The following is a 19,918-nucleotide window of genomic DNA, read 5'->3' on the forward strand; positions in this document are numbered from 1 at the left end:
ATGGATCTTTTTTCTACACACAATATACAGCTTCACATGGAACAGTCTGAAATAACGTACGATGGACGGGGTTGTTATCGAAAGGAGGACGGTGACTTTGGGAGTATTGGATTATGGGAAAGATGGGTGAGGGGTGTTCAGCGATGACACCCTGTGAAAAGCAGATCACTAACCTCTTACTTGGATCCATATTGGAGTACTTGTTACTTTACAAAATTACCATCCAGGGTTGCATTATTGTATATATTATTAGCAATATGAATAGAGGAGAGACTGTGTTTGGGATAAAAGAAGTAATTGGTGAATGTAGCTGAAACTGTGCGATTGCAGATGTCGTTGCAGATGGTCATTATTTACACAACTCTGGAGTATCACACAGTGCTCTGGAGTAGAAAAAAGGTCTTTAAGAGTGTATTTACGTGCAGTCTTTTACTTGTTGACGCATGTTTTCTTTGAGGGGAAAAATGAATCCAAATGTGATAGATGAGTAGAGGCAGGTTTACACTTAAGATCATACTTAAAGTTTAGACCTGTTGGAGGCATTTGAAATAATAATGCAACGAGTAGCACTTACTCCGTGTAAAAGAAGTCCGCTTTATTAAATGTAAAACGAATTTGCTAAAATTGGAGTTTTTGAATTGAAAGTTTCTTTCCACGAATTTCACCCCAAATGTACTCGGGGTTTGCTTCTTTGCCTTTAGATTTACGGGTGTGAATTATGCCAGAAAAATAATCGTTGAAATGCTCTGATGTGCTGTCACTTGTAGGACTGCATTCCGTTTTACACGAGTGAACTAGCTTTGGCATCTACCCGAGGTGTACTGACCTCCTTCGCATTACTGTGTTCAAATGGAACAGACATCTGGCAAAAAAAAAAAAAAAAAACATTTTGAATATTTCTATGTCTGTTGTTTATTTCGCATTGTGCTGTCTGCGGAAGAAGCGTGGTTATCATGAAGCACCGCTAAACCTTGAAAGCGCCGCGGCGACAAGACGGGTCATAGAAACAGGAAATGACCTCAAGTGCGGTTAGATTTTTTTATTCAAGAAACCGGAACAAACAACGAAGCAAGAAACAGTGAATATGTAGCCAGTCAAACAAATGCACCTCAGTAAAGCAGGGCTGTGTTAGATCATTTTAAACAATAGCGTCATAGGAAGCCAAGTATAGCTAGCAAACAGCCTTTCTGTGTATATGTATAAACATCTGGGTAACTAGCCAGCCACATATTTCTATAACTGTCACCGTCTTTGTGTTTTAAAATATTTTAACTGCTATATTAGCGATATAGATATATATACGTGTGTGTTAGCTATGCAAGGACCATGCTTCATCGACTCCAGCAGAAGGGGAAGCGGCGCGATCGGGCTGCTTTTGCCGCTCCTTGGTGCTTGCTTGGCGGCCACAGTCATCGGGTACAAACCGGTGATCGTCGTGCACGGGCTTTTCGACAGCTCCAGCGAATTTGCCACCTTGCTTCGGTTCATCAATCAGGTGAGCAAATAGCTAGATTAAACTGAAAATGCAAGACGTTAGAAAGTTATGGTTTTGTACGAGTGGAGGTGTCTAATTCTGGCAGGGATATGGGTAACCTAAGAAATTGAAAAGTAGCACTGGTCGGCTAACTGTAATTATTTCTCATAAATCATTGCAAACACTTCAGCTGGGCGAGAGATGTTGGATTTCCAAACTAAATGGGCGACGGAAGGGGTCGTCTAGGTAATTATGCAGAGTACTGCGTGTACGAATGGCCACAGGTGTTGTCTCCCAGGATCTGCCAAGTAGTTCATGTGATCTCTGTATTGCAGCCGTGTTTCCATGTTTGCATACCAAGCACACGAATCTGCCTCTGAGCAGCCCTGTGCGACTGTTTGCTCAACAACCAAACATTGGGTTTGCGTGTTAACAGCCTCACAACTGTTGACCTAAAGGTTCCTTGATTAAACTTGCAACAATGTATCGCGATAAACGCGTGTTTGCGTTACGGCACGCTGCTAAGTTCTCGTGGACTTACCGCAACAGGAGGCTGGCAAACTAGACTACTCTGAGGTGATCGATTGGGGTAAAAAAACACCATTATCGCGGGGCGGCCCTCCTCTCGCTGTGTTCGTTGTGGATAAACACGTCACTCATTGTGGCAAGAATGACACTGCCAGTGGACTGTGCGCTAAAATGGAAAATATGAACCCCACAAACGACTTCGTGTCAGTTTTCCCCTCACATCAGCGTTGCTGTGGAAAGTGTCGCATATGCAGCGCGGCTGGGTGCGTGCATTGTGACTGCAGCGCACCTTCATGCTGGCCTGCGGGCACGCCATTGCCGGAGCGGTTTCGCCCGCGCACATCAGCGCGACACGGCGAAGTGTCGGTGGACAGGCTGAGAAGAACCGGCGGAGATGGAGGACACTAACACTCCACCCATCTCCAGAAATAAACACTTTGCACCCACCAGCTCCACTCTTTTACTTATTTAACTTCAGGTATTCAGAGAGGCGTGTCACACATGTGACAAAAAAACTGTTCCACTGCTTATACCTGTGTACCTTTACATAGAGAATAGACGCACATATTTCACTAGGGCTAGACCAAGCTCAGAAGTGCAAATACCTGGACTTTGGTGTTCTCCTGCTGGAGAAATTTTGCTCTCTAACCCCAAGAAAACCGAAAGGATAGTTTGTGATGTAATGTCACCATCTGCATCAGCACATTGTTCTCCAATAACAAGCCTCACGTGATGGAAATATGTTACAGCCTGCCTTTTTGGGCCTGTCTGTGGCCTGTCCCATTGGCACTTAAACATAGAAGCTTTATTTTCAAACAAGCTAGTATACATTGATCTGTATCCATATTTGGACTTAATGCTGTATTTGCCAGACTCAAGGGACTGATTATTGATGGATATTCTATAGCTGAATGCCATCTTAACATGCATAACACTAAGACACCAAGTGACTGCACACTGCAGTTCATCTGCTTTACAGATACCCTTATTCAGAGCTTACATTATATGTAGTGCTTTAAAGAAGCAACTCCAGTACCATAATTAAACATTTAGCCCCATTTATATTTCAGACTTTCAAGATTTTGGTTCTCAGTCATGTTTCCTGACTGCAGGAGATTAGAAATGATTAATCATGCTCCTCTGGAGTGAAAATCTTGCGGTGGCCTTCTCTTTCTGAAGAACAATGCCTCTTCCTTAACAAGGGTGCTGTGCTACACTCTGTCACTCCACCCAGGTCCCCGGGGAAAACGTTTTGTTGTCATGTTTTTGATCGAGGGGAAAATCTTGTGACTTTCTGCAAGTCATAAAGAGTCACGTTGTTGGCAAGGGGAGGGAAATGAGTTCCAGTCAGTCAGTGTGTATATACTGTATTATCCTCTCTCTCTCAGTGCAGTGTTAATGTACTGTAGTGTCCAGCCAGTCAGTGTGTGTATATACTGTATTAACCTCTCTCTCAGTGCAGTGTTAATGTACTGTAGTGTACAGTCAGTGTGTATATACTGTATTAACCTCTCTCTCAGTGCAGTGTTAATGTACTGTATTGTCCCGCCTGTCAATGTGTATATACTGTATTAACCTCTCTCTCAGTGCAGTGTTAATGTACTGTAGTGTACAGTCAGTCAGTGTGTATATACTGTATTAACCTCTCTCTCAGTGCAGTGTTAATGTACTGTATTGTCCCGCCTGTCAGTGTTATACTGGTCAGTACACGGTTCTCTGTGGTTGTCTGCAGGCCGCTCTAACCCTCTCCTCTCTGCCAGTCCCACCCAGGCACCAATGTGTCGGTCATTGACCTGTTTGACCGCAGCGCCAGCCTGCAGCCCATGTGGAAGCAGGTGGAGGGCTTCAAGCAGGCTATCTATCCCATAATGCAGAACGCTGCCGACGGCATCCACTTCATCTGCTACTCCCAAGGTCTCGGACCGCGTGTGCTCGTGCGTGTCTGTCTGTCTGTCTGTTCGTTTTTCCTTCCCTGTTCTGTCTGTCTGTCTGTCTGTCTGTCTGCCTCTGCTTCCCTGTTCTGTATGTCTGTCTGTGATTCTCTCTCTCTCTCTCTCTCCCCCCCCCTCTCTCTGTCTCCCCCCTCCTTGGTTCTGTCTGTCTTTCTCTCTTGGGTATAGCGATACACTCAGCTCTGTTTGATACATGATACCGGTTTGCGGTTCGAAACTGTCTTGTGATTTTGAACAAAATTGAATGGAAACAAATTATGACTGAACAAGTTTCTTGTTTATTCCTAATGTATAAAATGGACAAAACAATGATTTTTTAAAACAGTTTCCTGCTAAAATTGTAAAAAAGGTAGTAAGTGGAAATCATGGAATCTGTTGTGATGAAGATTTCTAAAATAAATGACAAAACTCAGCTTTTAAAAACAAAAGCTGACCTTTCAGTGCAAGCTATGAAAGTAGAGCTAACCAAAAATTCTTACTTGAAAAAAAAAAAAGCTTACTTGTTTATTGCACCCTCTGCTGTTCAGACAATGTAATTAAAACCAAGGAAATGCACTTTGGATGCACTCTGTAGAGATTAGTAGCATAATTAGAAGAAACAGATTGCAGGTCATATCACTATTTTCAGCTCCACAATGTGTATGATCATGTTTTTGTATCACTATATATTATTTCATAATATTTCATTACACTCCTATTCTGGTTGAATTCAGTGTGTCTGTACTATACTAACCTCTACCCCCTCCCTTTTCCCCTCTGTCACTTCTCTTCCACCTCTTTGCCATGCTCTCTCTCTCCCTCTCTTTCTCTCTCTCTGTCCCTCTCTCTCTCTCCCCCCCTCTCTCTCTCTCTCTCCCTCTCTTTCTCTCTCCCTCTCTCTCTGTCCCTCTCTCTCTCTCTCTCTGTCCCTCTCTCTCTCTCTCTCTCTCTGTCCCTCTCTCTCTCTCTCTCCCTCTCTCTCTCTCTCCCTCTCACTCCCTGTCCCTCTCCCCCCCCTCTCTCTCTCTCCCCCCCTCCCCCCCCCCTCTCTCTCTCTCTCTCTCTATCTCTCCCTCTCTCCCCCCCCTCCCTCTCTCCCTCTCTCTCCCTCTCTCCCCCCCTCTCCCTCTCTCCCTCTCCCTCCCTCTCCCTCTCTCTCCCTCTCTCTCTCTCTCTCTCTCTCTCTCACAGGTGGCTTGGTGTGCAGGGGAATTCTCTCCACTCTTCCTGACCACAACGTTCACTCGTTTATCTCCCTGTCGTCCCCACAGGCCGGCCAGTACGGAGGTCAGTGGTCCCGTGTGAAATCTCCGCTAGCTTAGCAGTACTGTGGTGATGCAGAAGGAGGTCTGTTTTAATCAGCAGGTCAGCCGGTTTAGGGGGTAGCAGAGTACTGCCCTCCTGTTCATCCTCTTTTTAAAAAATCCTTCTCCATGAGTCCAGGAGCAGTTTGACTTTAGTGTCATCATTTGACGCCCATGTTGTTCCTGCTGTTTCACTCCCACCGGAACGGAGTTCGGAGTTTTATGTTAGCCTGGTCCAGATGGTATTGATCGGTCTTCCCAATTGCTCTGATAAATGGAGCATGCAATCAGTGTTTTGTCAAGGAAAACTTGCTGTACTGTTGCTCTTATGAATTGTTGTTTGACTTAAGGTAATGTTGCTTTCATAGATTGCTGTGTCCTACAGTCAGTCTAGCGTAGTGCAATAATGTAGCTCTTAAAGATAATTGCTAGGCACTGTGTTTTTATTGTTATATTTTCATTTTGGCTCAGTTTTTTTTTTTGTTTAATGTTTTTATATGAGAATTATTGTTGCTCCGTTTGTGTTGTAGTTATTCTTGTTGGTGCTGTGATGTGTTTAATGTATCATACCATAGTAGCTTTCTTGTAACCTGTTCTGGATGAAGCCTCTTGAACATTACCATAGTCATATCATTATTATTATTATTATTATTAATAGCACACAGTACTTTCTTCTGTGTAGTGGTGCACTATTGTTGAGCTGTTCCAAAGCATAGTCAGGTGTTACATGTTGGGTTTGTGCTTATCTGTCTGTCTTTTCATGGTCTTTCCTTTTGATGTGTCTCCTAGACACGGACTACCTGAAGTACATTTTCCCAGAGTTTGTCAAGGCCAACTTGTACCACCTCTGCTACACCTCCTACGGACAGAGGGTGTCCATCTGCAACTACTGGAATGGTGAGAGATTTTGGGGGGGCATGGATGGGGTGTCAGGAGTGGGTAGGGTCACATGTAATCCTTTTCTTTCCCTGATTGGTCTACCATCTTTAATTCTGACCTGTGAATTATACTGTACGTGTATTAAAGTTGCATCAGTCTGTGTTTATATTGGGAATTTGATGAAAGGGGATACTGACTGACATTAACTGTGGGAAAAGAGTCTAACCGAACATGGTGAGGGTGAGTCTGATTGGTTGTTTGCCATAATCCTGGTGTTTTTATTCATTTATTGTTATCTTTGTGTGTCTTTTTCTTGTAGACCCCCACCACCATGACATGTATTTGAACAGCAGCGACTATCTGGCTGTGATTAACAGCGAGAGACCCAACCCCAACACAACAAGTAAGAAATCCAGTGCACTTCAGTCAGTGTGAATATACTGTTAACACACAATCTCTCTCCCCTTTCAGTGCAGTGTCAGTGTCCAAGAGAGGGTAATACAGTATATGCACACTGACTCCGTGCAGTGTTAATGTGCTGTAGTGTCCAGTCGGTCAGTGTGTATATACTGTATTAACCTCTCTCTCAGTGCAGTGTTAATGTACAGTAGCGTCCAGTCAGTCAGTGTGAATATACTGTATTAACCCCTCTTTCAGTGCAGTGTTAATGTACTGTAGTGTCCAGTCAGTCAGTGTGTATATACTGTATTAACCTCTCTCTCAGTGCAGTGTTAGTGTCAGTCAGTGTGTATATACTGTATTATCCTCACTCTCAGTGCAGTGTTAGTGTCAGTCAGTGTGTATATACTGTATTAACCCCTCTCTCAGTGCAGTGTCAGTGTCAGTCAGTGTGTATATACTGTATTAACCTCTCTCTCAGTGCAGTGTTAATGTACTGCAGTGTACAGTCAGTCAGTGTGTATATACTGTATTAACCCCTCTCTCAGTGCAGTGTCAGTGTCAGTCAGTGTGTATATACTGTATTAACCCCTCTCTCAGTGCAGTGTTAGTGTCAGTCAGTGTGTATATACTGTATTAACCTCTCTCTCCGTGCAGTGTTAGTGTCAGTCAGTGTGTATATACTGTATTAACCTCACTCTCAGTGCAGTGTCAGTGTCAGTCAGTGTGTATATACTGTATTAACCCCTCTCTCAGTGCAGTGTTAGTGTCAGTCAGTGTGTATATACTGTATTATCCTCACTCTCAGTGCAGTGTTAGTGTCAGTCAGTGTGTATATACTGTATTAACCCCTCTCTCAGTGCAGTGTTAGTGTCAGTCAGTGTGTATATACTGTATTATCCTCTCTCTCAGTGCAGTGTTAGTGTCAGTCAGTGTGTATATACTGTATTAACCCCTCTCTCAGTGCAGTGTTAGTGTCAGTCAGTGTGTATATACTGTATTATCCTCTCTCTCAGTGCAGTGTTAGTGTCAGTCAGTGTGTATATACTGTATTAACCTCTCTCTCCGTGCAGTGTTAGTGTCAGTCAGTGTGTATATACTGTATTAACCCCTCTCTCAGTGCAGTGTCAGTGTCAGTCAGTGTGTATATACTGTATTAACCTCACTCTCAGTGCAGTGTTAATGTACTGTAGAGTCCAGTCAGTCAGTGTGTGTATATACTGTATTAACCTCTCTCTCCATGCAGTGTTAATGTACTGTAGCGTACAGTCAGTCAGTGTGTATATACTGTATTAACCTCTCTCTCAGTGCAGTGTTAGTGTCAGTCAGTGTGTATATACTGTATTAACCCCTCTCTCTCAGTGCAGTGTCAGTGTCAGTCAGTGTGTATATACTGTATTAACCTCTCTCTCAGTGCAGTGTCAGTGTCAGTCAGTGTGTATATACTGTATTAACCTCTCTCTCAGTGCAGTGTCAGTGTCAGTCAGTGTGTATATACTGTATTAACCTCTCTCTCAGTGCAGTGTTAGTGTCAGTCAGTGTGTATATACTGTATTAACCCCTCTCTCTCAGTGCAGTGTCAGTGTCAGTCAGTGTGTATATACTGTATTAACCCCTCTCTCAGTGCAGTGTCAGTGTCAGTCAGTGTGTATATACTGTATTAACCCCTCTCTCAGTGCAGTGTTAATGTCAGTCAGTGTGTATATACTGTATTAACCTCTCTCTCAGTGCAGTGTTAGTGTACTGTAGTGTACAGTCAGTCAGTGTGTATATACTGTATTATCCTCTCTCTCAGTGCAGTGTCAGTGTACTGTAGTGTACAGTCAGTCAGTGTGTATATACTGTATTATCCTCTCTCTCAGTGCAGTGTCAGTGTCAGTCAGTGTGTATATACTGTATTATCCTCACTCTCAGTGCAGTGTTAATGTCAGTCAGTGTGTATATACTGTATTATCCTCTCTCTCAGTGCAGTGTCAGTGTCAGTCAGTGTGTATATACTGTATTAACCTCTCTCTCAGTGCAGTGTCAGTCAGTGTGTATATACTGTATTATCCTCTCTCAGTGCAGTGTACAGTCAGTCAGTGTGTATATACTGTATTATCCTCTCTCAGTGCAGTGTCAGTCAGTGTGTATATACTGTATTATCCTCTCTCAGTGCAGTGTCAGTGTCAGTCAGTGTGTATATACTGTATTATCCTCACTCTCAGTGCAGTGTCAGTCAGTGTGTATATACTGTATTAACCTCTCTCTCTCTCAGTGCAGTGTTAATGTACTGTGGTGTCCAGTCAGTCAGTGTGTATATACTGTATTATCCTCTCTCTCAGTGCAGTGTCAGTGTCAGTCAGTGTGTATATACTGTATTATCCTCACTCTCAGTGCAGTGCTAATGTCAGTCAGTGTGTATATACTGTATTATCCTCTCTCTCAGTGCAGTGTCAGTGTCAGTCAGTGTGTATATACTGTATTAACCCCTCTCTCAGTGCAGTGTCAGTGTCAGTCAGTGTGTATATACTGTATTATCCTCACTCTCAGTGCAGTGTCAGTGTCAGTCAGTGTGTATATACTGTATTAACCCCTCTCTCAGTGCAGTGTCAGTGTCAGTCAGTGTGTATATACTGTATTATCCCCTCTCTCTCAGTGTCAGTGTCAGTCAGTGTGTATATACTGTATTAACCCCTCTCTCAGTGCAGTGTCAGTGTCAGTCAGTGTGTGTATATACTGTATTAACCCCTCTCTCAGTGCAGTGTCCAGTCAGTCAGTGTGTATATACTGTATTAACCCCTCTCTCTCAGTGCAGTGTCAGTGTCAGTCAGTGTGTATATACTGTATTAACCCCTCTCTCTCAGTGCAGTGTCAGTGTCAGTCAGTGTGTATATACTGTATTAACCCCTCTCTCAGTGCAGTGTCAGTGTCAGTCAGTGTGTATATACTGTATTAACCCCTCTCTCAGTGCAGTGTCAGTGTCAGTCAGTGTGTATATACTGTATTATCCTCTCTCTCAGTGCAGTGTCAGTGTCAGTCAGTGTGTATATACTGTATTAACCCCTCTCTCTCAGTGCAGTGTCAGTGTCAGTCAGTGTGTATATACTGTATTAACCCCTCTCTCCGTGCAGTGTTAGTGTCAGTCAGTGTGTATATACTGTATTAACCTCTCTCTCAGTGCAGTGTTAGTGTCAGTCAGTGTGTATATACTGTATTAACCCCTCTCTCTCAGTGCAGTGTTAGTGTCAGTCAGTGTGTATATACTGTATTATCCTCTCTCTCAGTGCTGTGTCAGTGTCAGTCAGTGTGTATATACTGTATTAACCCCTCTCTCTCAGTGCAGTGTCAGTGTCAGTCAGTGTGTATATACTGTATTAACCCCTCTCTCAGTGCAGTGTCAGTGTCAGTCAGTGTGTATATACTGTATTAACCCCTCTCTCTCAGTGCAGTGTCAGTGTCAGTCAGTGTGTATATACTGTATTAACCTCTCTCTCAGTGCAGTGTTAGTGTCAGTCAGTGTGTATATACTGTATTAACCTCTCTCTCAGTGCAGTGTCAGTGTCAGTCAGTGTGTATATACTGTATTAACCTCTCTCTCTCAGTGCAGTGTTAATGTACTGTAGTGTCCAGTCAGTCAGTGTGTATATACTGTATTAACCCCTCTCTCAGTGCAGTGTCAGTGTCAGTCAGTGTGTATATACTGTATTAACCCCTCACTCTCAGTGCAGTGTCAGTGTCAGTCAGTGTGTATATACTGTATTAACCTCTCTCTCAGTGCAGTGTCAGTGTCAGTCAGTGTGTATATACTGTATTAACCTCTCTCTCTCAGTGCAGTGTTAATGTACTGTAGTGTCCAGTCAGTCAGTGTGTATATACTGTATTAACCCCTCTCTCAGTGCAGTGTCAGTGTCAGTCAGTGTGTATATACTGTATTAACCCCTCTCTCTCAGTGCAGTGTCAGTGTCAGTCAGTGTGTTTCGTATCTGATTGTCTTAGTGTGGAAGAAGAACTTCCTGCGCATTAAGAAGCTGGTGCTGATTGGTGGCCCGGACGATGGAGTCATCACACCTTGGCAGTCGAGGTGTGTCACCTCTTTTCCCATACTCTGTAAATCCACGGGAGACTGTATACTCATGGACACGAGTGGAAAATGAAAGGGAGCTCGTGTTCTCTTTGTTTTGCGGATATTTTTGTATAATGTATCTGCTTACCTGGCATCCTTGTTCGGCGTGACCTGCATAGCTTACATCTTATGTATGCTGCGTTTAAGGTGCTGGATATTCACTGAAGTGGTGCAGGTTCAGAGAATTAACCCTGCAGTGTCAGCATTTTGAGCCTATCTGCCTGACCCTCCTTAGTCAACACCCTTCCTTAGTCTTCTGTGTTCTGCCTGACCCTCAGCTGGCCTTTTTCCTTCAGCTGAGTTGTGAAACTTGATGTGAAAATTAGTTTGTTTTTCCTCACTGGCTGATAGATATCCGTGTGTCGCCCTGGAGATTTGAGATGCAGTTTACACTGATGTGACCTCGTGCACGAGGCAAATTGCTGAACCTTGCACAGATTTTTTTTTTGTGTTTCTGTGGAATGTCTGTCATGGGTTTTGTGTTTGTACTTTGGTCTACTAATATGCTTCACAGAAGTCAAATCTTTGTGTCTGCTACCCCAGGGCACTGTTTACTATGGATCTTTTCTATTGTCTTGTTCCTGCAATGTCACTATAACAGGCCCATAGCCATTTGTGTCCACCTCTAACAACATCGCCACCTACTGTAAGGAGGACGTACCTCATCCTGCCTAGACTGATTGTCATAGAATTCAGTAGGAGGTCCACGTGGGTCATGTGTTTGTCCCACTCAGGCACTGAGCTCATTTTTGTGTTCTCTCTCTTTCAGCCAATTCGGGTTTTACGACGCCAATGAGACGGTGGTTGAGATGAGGCAACAGGATGTGAGTTGTGTCTTATGAATTAATAGCAACGCTGACCCTGCAACAGCAGTAATGAGAATGATTGGTCCAGGAAGTAGATTGTTTGAACAGAGATTCAGAAAACAGATTCACAGTTGTGTTTCTACAGAGAACAGTTCAGGTAGCTCTCACCTGTTTGTTTTATACGTTGAAAAACATTACAGCAGGTCAATAGTAACAATATATTTCTTCGACAAATCTAATCCATTAATTAACTGAATTTATTGCCCAAAGATGTCCTTATGTATCTTTGTTTTATAATTATTTATTTTTTTATGACAACATTCATAAATTATATGAGTGCCCTCCTCCCTCTCTGTCTCTCCAGCTGTTCTTGGGAGATGATGATGATGGGAATGCTGTATTAACATCCCCTCTGTCTCAGGTGTACCTGAGGGAGACGATGATGATAATGATGTTTACGATGGGGATGCTGTGCCCTCTCTCTCAGGTGTACCTGCGGGACGTGTTCGGGCTGAAGACGCTGGATGCTCGGGGGGACCTGGTGCAGTGTGTGATCCCAGGAGTGCAGCATACCAGTTGGCACTCCAACGACACGGTGTACACCACCTGCATCGACAAGTGGCTGACATAGAGTCCCACAGCGGGGACACACACGTGCGTACACACACTCTGCTTACTGTGGAGGGAAATACACACACACACACACACACACACACACACACACACACACACACACACACACACACCCACACCCCACTCATTCACTCACTCACATCCTGCTCACTGGAAAGGGAAATGCGCACGCACACACACACACACACGCATCATCCTTACTATAGAGGGAAATACACACACGCACACACACATGCATCATCCTTACTATAGAGGGAAATACACACACGCACACACACGCATCATCCTTACTATAGAGGGAAATACACACACGCACACACACGCATCATCCTTACTATAGAGGGAAATACACACACACACACGCACACACACGCATCATCCTTACTATAGAGGGAAATACACACACACACACGCACACACACGCATCATCCTTACTATAGAGGGAAATACACACACACACACGCACACACACGCATCATCCTTACTATAGAGGGAAATACACACACACACACGCACACACGCATCATCCTTACTATAGAGGGAAATACACACACACACACACTCTCTTTCACATCTTTCTTTCTGTAGAGGTAAAGACACACTCACACACAGATACACACATGTGGAATACAGAGGGAAACGCACAGACAGCGTGTGTGTTTCTGCAGAGGGAAGCACACGTGAACAAACCAAACCCACCTCAGAGTATCACAGATACAGATCACATCCGTGCTGGATGAGCATCTGGCTGCACACACAGAGCTGCTGCCCACGCCACTTTATCTGCTCAGCAGGGATGCGGTTTTTATCCATTTTTCTCCTCCTGTTTTGATGGGGAAACGGTCTTTTTAAAGACTCTGAACCCAAAATCCTCAACAGTCTTACTCGGGTTGTTTTTTTTTTTTTTTTTCTTTGTTTTTATTCCACCAACCGCATCCCTGATTAAGATGGAATTTGTTCTCTCTTGTTTTTTGTTGTTGTTTTTTTTGGTATTTGAGAATATTGTGAAATATTTCAGATAATAGCGGTAGAAGTGATTACGTCATCTTCATCCTCATGCCTTAATTTACAACGGAACCCATTCGTGTTTTACAGTCCCGTTACCTTACAAAACCAAAGTGCTATCATAAACTGCCTATAACCGAGGTGCTGAGGAGGGGGTGGGGGTGGGGGGGCGTACGGGCAGAGCAGGGGGGATGGGAAGGTGCGTGAGAGGCAGTCCGTTTGCATTTTTCATATAGACTGAAACATATGTTGTACCTCCCATTGCATTTACTAGAAATCTCAGGCAAACAATCCTATCTGTGAGTCGTAGAGGTAGAGGAAAAAAAAGAAAGGAAACTGATAGATTTTTAACTATTTTAGCTGTTATGGATATTGCTGTCGCTAATGTTTTTATTGAGGTGAACGAATAGGTGTATGAATAAGGGATTGCTCGTGTCGTAAATGGGGAGGGGGCGAGAATAATGGTGACGGGTGCCATGCGGAGATTGACAGATGTACCGAACTCTTCGTGACTGTACTTTGTTTGATATGAACAGAAATTATTTTATGATGAACATTGTCATAATTATTATTAATACAGTATTATGTCTTAGATATTTTTTAAAATAATGGATTTTCTTCTCTTGTCGGTTCACTCTTTTTGAAGGGAACTGTGGGAACGCTACTTTCACGTGCATTCAATTAACTATTTAAGAACCGATAACTGACTGTTTATCAGTAAATGTTTGTAAAAGCTTGTTTTTTACATTAACTTAGTACCCTTCATACACCCCCATTGGTTATCAATAAACTGTTACTCTGTAAAACTAAATGTTACTCTCAAAACATTTCCTGCTAACATTTTGCACTCCCAAGCAGTTGACATCTTAGGAGGCCTACTGGTTTGCATTATGTAGTAATAGACTTTTCTGTGTTGTTAAAATATAAGGATTATTTCACATATAATTGGTTAATTAAATGCACGTTAAGTGTTCCCCTCAATTTGTACAGATTCACTATCAATGCAAGATAACATGAAACGTCTGTGGTCCTAAAAGGACAGAGGCAAAATGCACTGTGCGCTGTACGGAAGTGCTGAGACAGTTATCATGACCGGCAGTTATGTTTTTGCCGGGCAAATTTGAAACTTAATTATCGGCTTTTTTGGATCCGGTTTTCCCTCTGTCCTGCTGGGATTTTGCAATAAAAGGGAAGGAAGAAACTATTTTACCAACGTGCATTACTCTTTCTACTCTTAAGGAAATCTCTTGTGATCATATAAATATCTGTAGAACGGTAAAATGAAGCTAAATGGAATGTTCTTGTCTTTGTCAATTGAATAAAAACGACAAAAAAACATAAATAAATAGGTCACTTGTTTTAAAAGTCTGCAGCATTTTGTGGTGTGGTGTGAATGCAAGCGTGTGCGGGGTCCACTTGCCTCGAGTCTCAAATAGGTAAATGCGGTTTCATTCTGTGTACTGGTGCATGCTAACTACACTAATAGCTCTATGCACAAATCAAAGGGCTGGATCACCATTAAAATTACACACACCTCCAGGTGATAAAAGGTTCCGTATAGCCACTGTGTTGTAACAGCAGCCAACGTCATACATTTTCTCTGCAACGCTACCCAGTTTTGACCGACGTTCCATTTAAAAAACTACAAGTTCCATGAGCGCTTCCGGTGTACCGAGCGGAAGTAGACTAGCGCTTCCGGCGAGCTGGATATCTGCGCGAGGCGCCGCGTTGCGGCCCTTTTCCGTCTCAGCGAAGTGTGGTGCAGAGCGGTGTTCACAAGTGAGTCAAACATGCGCTGAAATATCTGCCAAAACTGCTCAAAAATGACCAAAATCCAACGCGGAAGTGTAGATTGTAGGTTTAATATGTGTGTGGTGGCAAATGGCTTTCGATGTTGGATCAGACGCATTTATTTACGGGGAATGAGCAGAGTATGTGGGTATCGGCCGGTCCTGCCGAGCGAACCGGAGGCAAAGCGCATGTGTGCGTGACTCTAACTGTGCACGTTAGTCCGAGATGGAGTCGGGTCTGCTTACATATTTCCCCTGTTCTTCTGATTTATTTAAAGATGTGCGACAGTAAGCTTACTCAAACATCTTTTAAAGGTAACTTGGTGGCGACAATTAAATCTGTTGAAGCTAGCTAGCTAGCTAGCCGGAGGTTAAACTAAGGCCTGGGTTTGCGTGCGGACTCACATGTAGGGGATAACGCCAGTGAATGACTCGATTTTGTTTTACTTACAGATTGATGTTAATTTTTGTGTCCGATAGTGGTGTCCATTACAGGACTCCAGCCTTCTAACTCGGAGTGTCTAGCCCTTGGATGTGGTTTTGGCCTACTCCACGCAACTCGCTTACTAGCTTCCCTGTATCTGTAGACATTAGCCAGCTTGCTTGCTACCTCGTAACAGTCCGCTAGTTAAGTTTAATCAGTGTCCACAATATGAAGGCAGGGTATTCTGGACGTCTCTCCACTACTGTGTTTTATTGGTGCCATCAAACCATCATGCCTCAACTACCAAGATGCTGCCAAATAAGTACAGCTAATGCATAGCTAGGTTAGGGAGCGGGCCAGTGAGATAGATCAGTCATCTTACAAATGAAAAACTAGACATGAAGCTAAAATGGTAAGAGTAAAATCGATTTCGGAATTTTAGTGTGTCTCACTACTTGTTTAATTCCTGGTTACGCTGATTGTAATTTGGAAAAAGTGACGGTCCTAAAGGGCTATGGCTGAATTCTGTCCCTCTTCTCCTTCCTCTGCTCCCTCTCTCTGTCTCTCTCTCTCTCTCTCTGTCTCTCTCTCTCTCTGTCTCTCTTGCTCCCTTCTAATCCGTCTCAGGATGACTGAGTGGGAGACCGCCCCGGCCGTGGCCGAAACCCCAGAGATCAAGCTCTTTGGGAAGTGGAGCACAGACGATGTCCAGATCAATGACATCTCCCTGCAGGTATCCCACACTACACACTGTACAACTCCAACTGCTGGTCTGAGATCAGTGTAGGTGGGGTGCATTTTACTGTATGTGTGGCATGTCCTGTAGTAGCTGATGATTCCTCTCACTGATCTGTGGTCAGTGGAAATGGACTCTCTGTGGTGTGGCAGTGGTTATGAAATTGGGCTCCTGACCAGGAGGTTGTAGGTTCAATTCCCTTGTGGCCCACTGCCTTTATACCTCTGATAATAACTTAATTGGTTCAGTAAATGTTGTTAATGGATATTATCAGCTAGTGCAAGCAGTGCAGTTGTGTCTGGCAAGCAGTTACATTAAATATTAATGGCAGTAGCAGGATGAGGCAAGTCTATAATGGAAATACCCACAGAGCAGCTACCAGGAGACACCGGGGACCTACCTGATGTGAACTGTCTGCATCGCAGGTCCTTATTTTGGACACTTAATCTTGTGGCTAACACAGTGGGTGTGTCTGAAGTGAGCGAGACTAGAGTCACACCCTGACAGCTGCTCATTGTCCTGGTGTGCTAGAGTCCTCGCAGAGCAAGTCCTCTCTGCTTATTCATTGGCTGTAGCCTCACGTGGCCCAGCCAATCACCGGCTCAGATACACTCTCACTCACTGATTTTGTACAGTTAGTGTTTGCACCCTGACCTGGCGTTTATGGGCACGTGCTGTTGGCTTGTGATGTCATAGGAAGTTTTTGTTCCCTCCACCCAGGACTACATCGCCGTGAAAGAGAAGTACGCCAAGTACCTCCCTCACTCCGGGGGGCGCTATGCCGCCAAGCGCTTCCGCAAGGCCCAGTGCCCCATTGTGGAGCGCCTCACCAACTCCATGATGATGCACGGCCGCAACAACGGCAAGAAGCTGATGACCGTGCGCATCGTCAAGCACGCCTTCGAGATCATCCACCTGCTCACCGGAGAGGTACCCTCCGCTACACTACGTTACATTTCATTATTATCATTTAGCAGAGGATCTTATCCAGAGCAACTTACATATGGTAAAATTTTATCCATTTGTACAGCTTGATATTTACTGAGGTAATTGACTGTGGCTCAAGTTCCTTGCCCAAGGGTACAACAGCAGTCCCCTGAGTCCTTCTCCTCACTCTGTGGCCCTCTGCTGCCCTCCACTCCTTTAATGTCTGCTTCACGTCGCCATTGTAACTGTGGGCAGTCCTGCCATTTGTAAGATAGATTGAAGAAGATAGAACCTGTATTGGAATCTGATTTCCAATATGCAGCAAAGCAGTGCCTCTGTTGTATTTAAGCAGGGTAATGCATATGGCTAACGCGGTGTGATAAGGAGCAGCAAGACCGGCTGCAGCGGGTACAGAGCAGACTGCACTACTGTGAATTGTTGTCAAGCTGGACATGGTGCTTAAATTAAACTGTAGTGACACAATAAAGTGAACATACGCAGTACTGAACCTAAAGTGTCGAAGTTGAACTGTAGTGACGCAGTAGAGTGAATCCGTGCAGTGATACAGTGCCGGTGCTCTCCTCCCCTCAGAACCCCCTGCAGGTGCTGGTGAACGCCATCATTAACAGCGGCCCCCGGGAGGACTCCACCCGTATCGGCCGTGCCGGTACCGTCAGGAGGCAGGCCGTGGATGTGTCCCCCCTGCGCCGAGTCAACCAGGTGTGACCGCGCCCCCACGCACCTGTGCCAAACCGCACACCCCTCATCACATGTGCATACAGTGGTACCTACACGTACCTGTACCATAACGCCTGCCCCTCAATTCACACGTACATACACCTGTACCACAACACACCCTACCTTGCCTACACACTACAGACATACATACACACGTGTGTGTGTGCATTAATAATATATGTATATATTTGTAAGCTGTGTGTCCCATCAGGTCTTTCAAATTCCTCATAACGAAAGGTTAAGTTTAGTTGACAGTTTGCAAGGGCTAGATTGAATTTTTTGTCACTTTCCTTCAGTTTTGGGCAGTCTACAGTGATTTGTTTTAACAAGTTGCTACAGAAGAAAAAAAAAATCTAGAAACATCTGTGGGTAAACATTGCCAGGAACTTCCCAAAGTCTGGCGACACAATCACGGGAAACCTCCACCCAGTCTGGCTCTCACCCTGCACTCCGCGCTGCAGACACATCTCTGATCAGGATTAGAAGTCCAGTGCTGATCTTGTGTTAATGCATGAAGGCGTGCGTGCACCAGCCTGCATGCTTGTTCTGTTACACTTGTTTCTGAGTGAGCGAGACTAGAGTCACGCCCTGACAGCTGCTCATTGTCCTGGTGTGCTAGAGTCCTCGCAGAGCAAGTCCTCTCTGCTTATTCATTGGCTGTAGCCTCACGTGGCCCAGCCAATCACCGGCTCAGAGACAGACCTTTCCCAGCCTGCACCCTTTAAGCATGTTCTTGTCATTTATATGGTGTTACGGGGTTTAGGGAATGCCGTCTCCACATTAGGATCGCCTCCATTTGCTCTCCGAATGGGTCCCCACTCTCCTCACTGCTCTGAGATCAGTTAGGGGAAGGTGTACTATACAGTGCAGCCCACTTGTCCACCGCTCATAGACTGTTCTCTGACCAGTTCTCTCCTCCTCTCTCTGCAGGCTATCTGGCTGCTGTGCACAGGTGCGAGGGAGGCCGCCTTCAGGAACATCAAGACCATCGCCGAGTGTCTGGCGGACGAGCTGATCAACGCAGCCAAGGTGAGACCGAGTCAGATCAGAGCCCTGTTAACGTGCGACACCCCTCTCTCGTGTGTTCCCTTCCACGGTTTTATCAAGCAGTCAGGAGTCAGGAAGACCATTTGACTGCACTTCAGGGATGGCTCATGGTTCATCCCAGCATGACTGCATAAATATGTAGTTTTTGGCAGAATTCCCTGTTTGTGTTTTTGGCAAATGCAGCCACAGCTCATGATAAAATTGAAACCAGTTGTACGTAATATGTACATTATTGTATAAATGGTGATAGGATCATGTCAGAAAAAAAGAATCAAAAACAGAACCCTGGATCCTTGCACAGTTTTTTTTTTCCCGCCATCCATTTTCTTTTTGATCATGTATTTGCCATAGTCTTCAGTGGACAGGTTGCAAAAACACATCCAAATAGACAGACTTCACAATTCATTATTTTGAGCTTTGTATGTGTGCACAGTAAAAGTTGAAGTTGTAATTCAGAGCATGGTATGTTTTTGCGAAGTGACTGTTGGCTGTTAACCAGTAGTGTTGGCTGCCACACAGTGTAGTTTTGGTGTGAATTCATCCTCACTGTTGGTTCTGTCTCATCAGGGTTCCTCCAACTCCTACGCCATCAAGAAGAAGGACGAGCTGGAGAGAGTGGCTAAATCCAACCGTTAAATTACTGTCTGTCGCTTTTTTTCAGTCGCAGGAAATAAAATTTTGGAAACATCTACCTCGCCTCAGTTTGTTCACTGGAAATGTTGAGAATTTCAATGAGTCTGGGATGGAGTAGAATTGCATTACAGCAAGGTGGTTAGTTGGAGGTTGTGTAGGTTGAGTGCATTTTGGTGTTGATTTCCTGTAGCCTTGCACTGAAACCTGTCAACCAGTGTCACTGCAGACTAGGGTTGGGAACCGAAAATCAGTTCCAAAATTAGAACCGAATCCGACTACCAAGTAACCATAAAAAATTGAATTTCGGTTTCTAAATGTCTACGTGACTATGTCACGCATCAACGCAACAATGTGTCTATTTGTTTAGCCCTTTTGCACGTACAGTCACACCAGTGTGATTAGCCGTTTAGCACGTACGCTAAAACTGGTGCAATTAGAACCCTAGATTGGAAAAATTCTAGCTAATTCTATCTAATTTAACGTTAAAAATGTAGCAAATGCTAGCTGATACCAAACCCTACTGCAGACATGTTTTAAGAGTTTCTGTAGGTCTTCGGCT

The 19,918-nt window shown here is 44.3% G+C and overlaps 2 protein-coding genes and 2 non-coding genes across 4 annotated transcripts; all 4 read left to right on the forward strand.

Moving 5' to 3' along the window:
• The first annotated feature begins 1,060 nt into the window (after positions 1 to 1,060).
• Positions 1,061 to 12,241, forward strand: ppt2b (palmitoyl-protein thioesterase 2b). The gene is made up of 8 exons (XM_036555348.1): positions 1,061 to 1,495; positions 3,763 to 3,916; positions 5,125 to 5,220; positions 6,027 to 6,134; positions 6,436 to 6,519; positions 10,494 to 10,578; positions 11,390 to 11,444; positions 11,914 to 12,241. Exons 1-8 carry the CDS (start codon positions 1,316 to 1,318, stop codon positions 12,055 to 12,057), a joined length of 906 nt encoding a protein of 301 aa, XP_036411241.1. The 5' UTR covers positions 1,061 to 1,315; the 3' UTR covers positions 12,058 to 12,241.
• Positions 12,242 to 14,759: 2,518 nt separating this feature from the next.
• LOC118796470 (40S ribosomal protein S5) lies at positions 14,760 to 19,417 on the forward strand. The gene is made up of 6 exons (XM_036555351.1): positions 14,760 to 14,843; positions 15,906 to 16,011; positions 16,735 to 16,944; positions 17,533 to 17,661; positions 18,610 to 18,708; positions 19,294 to 19,417. The coding sequence occupies exons 2-6, from the start codon at positions 15,907 to 15,909 to the stop codon at positions 19,360 to 19,362; spliced, it is 612 nt and encodes a 203-aa protein (XP_036411244.1). The 5' UTR covers positions 14,760 to 14,843; position 15,906; the 3' UTR covers positions 19,363 to 19,417.
• LOC118769317 lies at positions 16,495 to 16,628 on the forward strand. The gene has a single exon (XR_005004487.1). It is a non-coding gene; the product is annotated as a small nucleolar RNA SNORA3/SNORA45 family (small nucleolar RNA).
• Positions 18,248 to 18,381, forward strand: LOC118769316. Its single transcript, XR_005004486.1, has one exon. It is a non-coding gene; the product is annotated as a small nucleolar RNA SNORA3/SNORA45 family (small nucleolar RNA).
• Positions 19,418 to 19,918: the final 501 nt, after the last annotated feature.

Source organism: Megalops cyprinoides, chromosome 21 (genome assembly GCF_013368585.1).
Source record: "Megalops cyprinoides isolate fMegCyp1 chromosome 21, fMegCyp1.pri, whole genome shotgun sequence".
NCBI classification, from domain to species: domain Eukaryota; kingdom Metazoa; phylum Chordata; class Actinopteri; order Elopiformes; family Megalopidae; genus Megalops; species Megalops cyprinoides.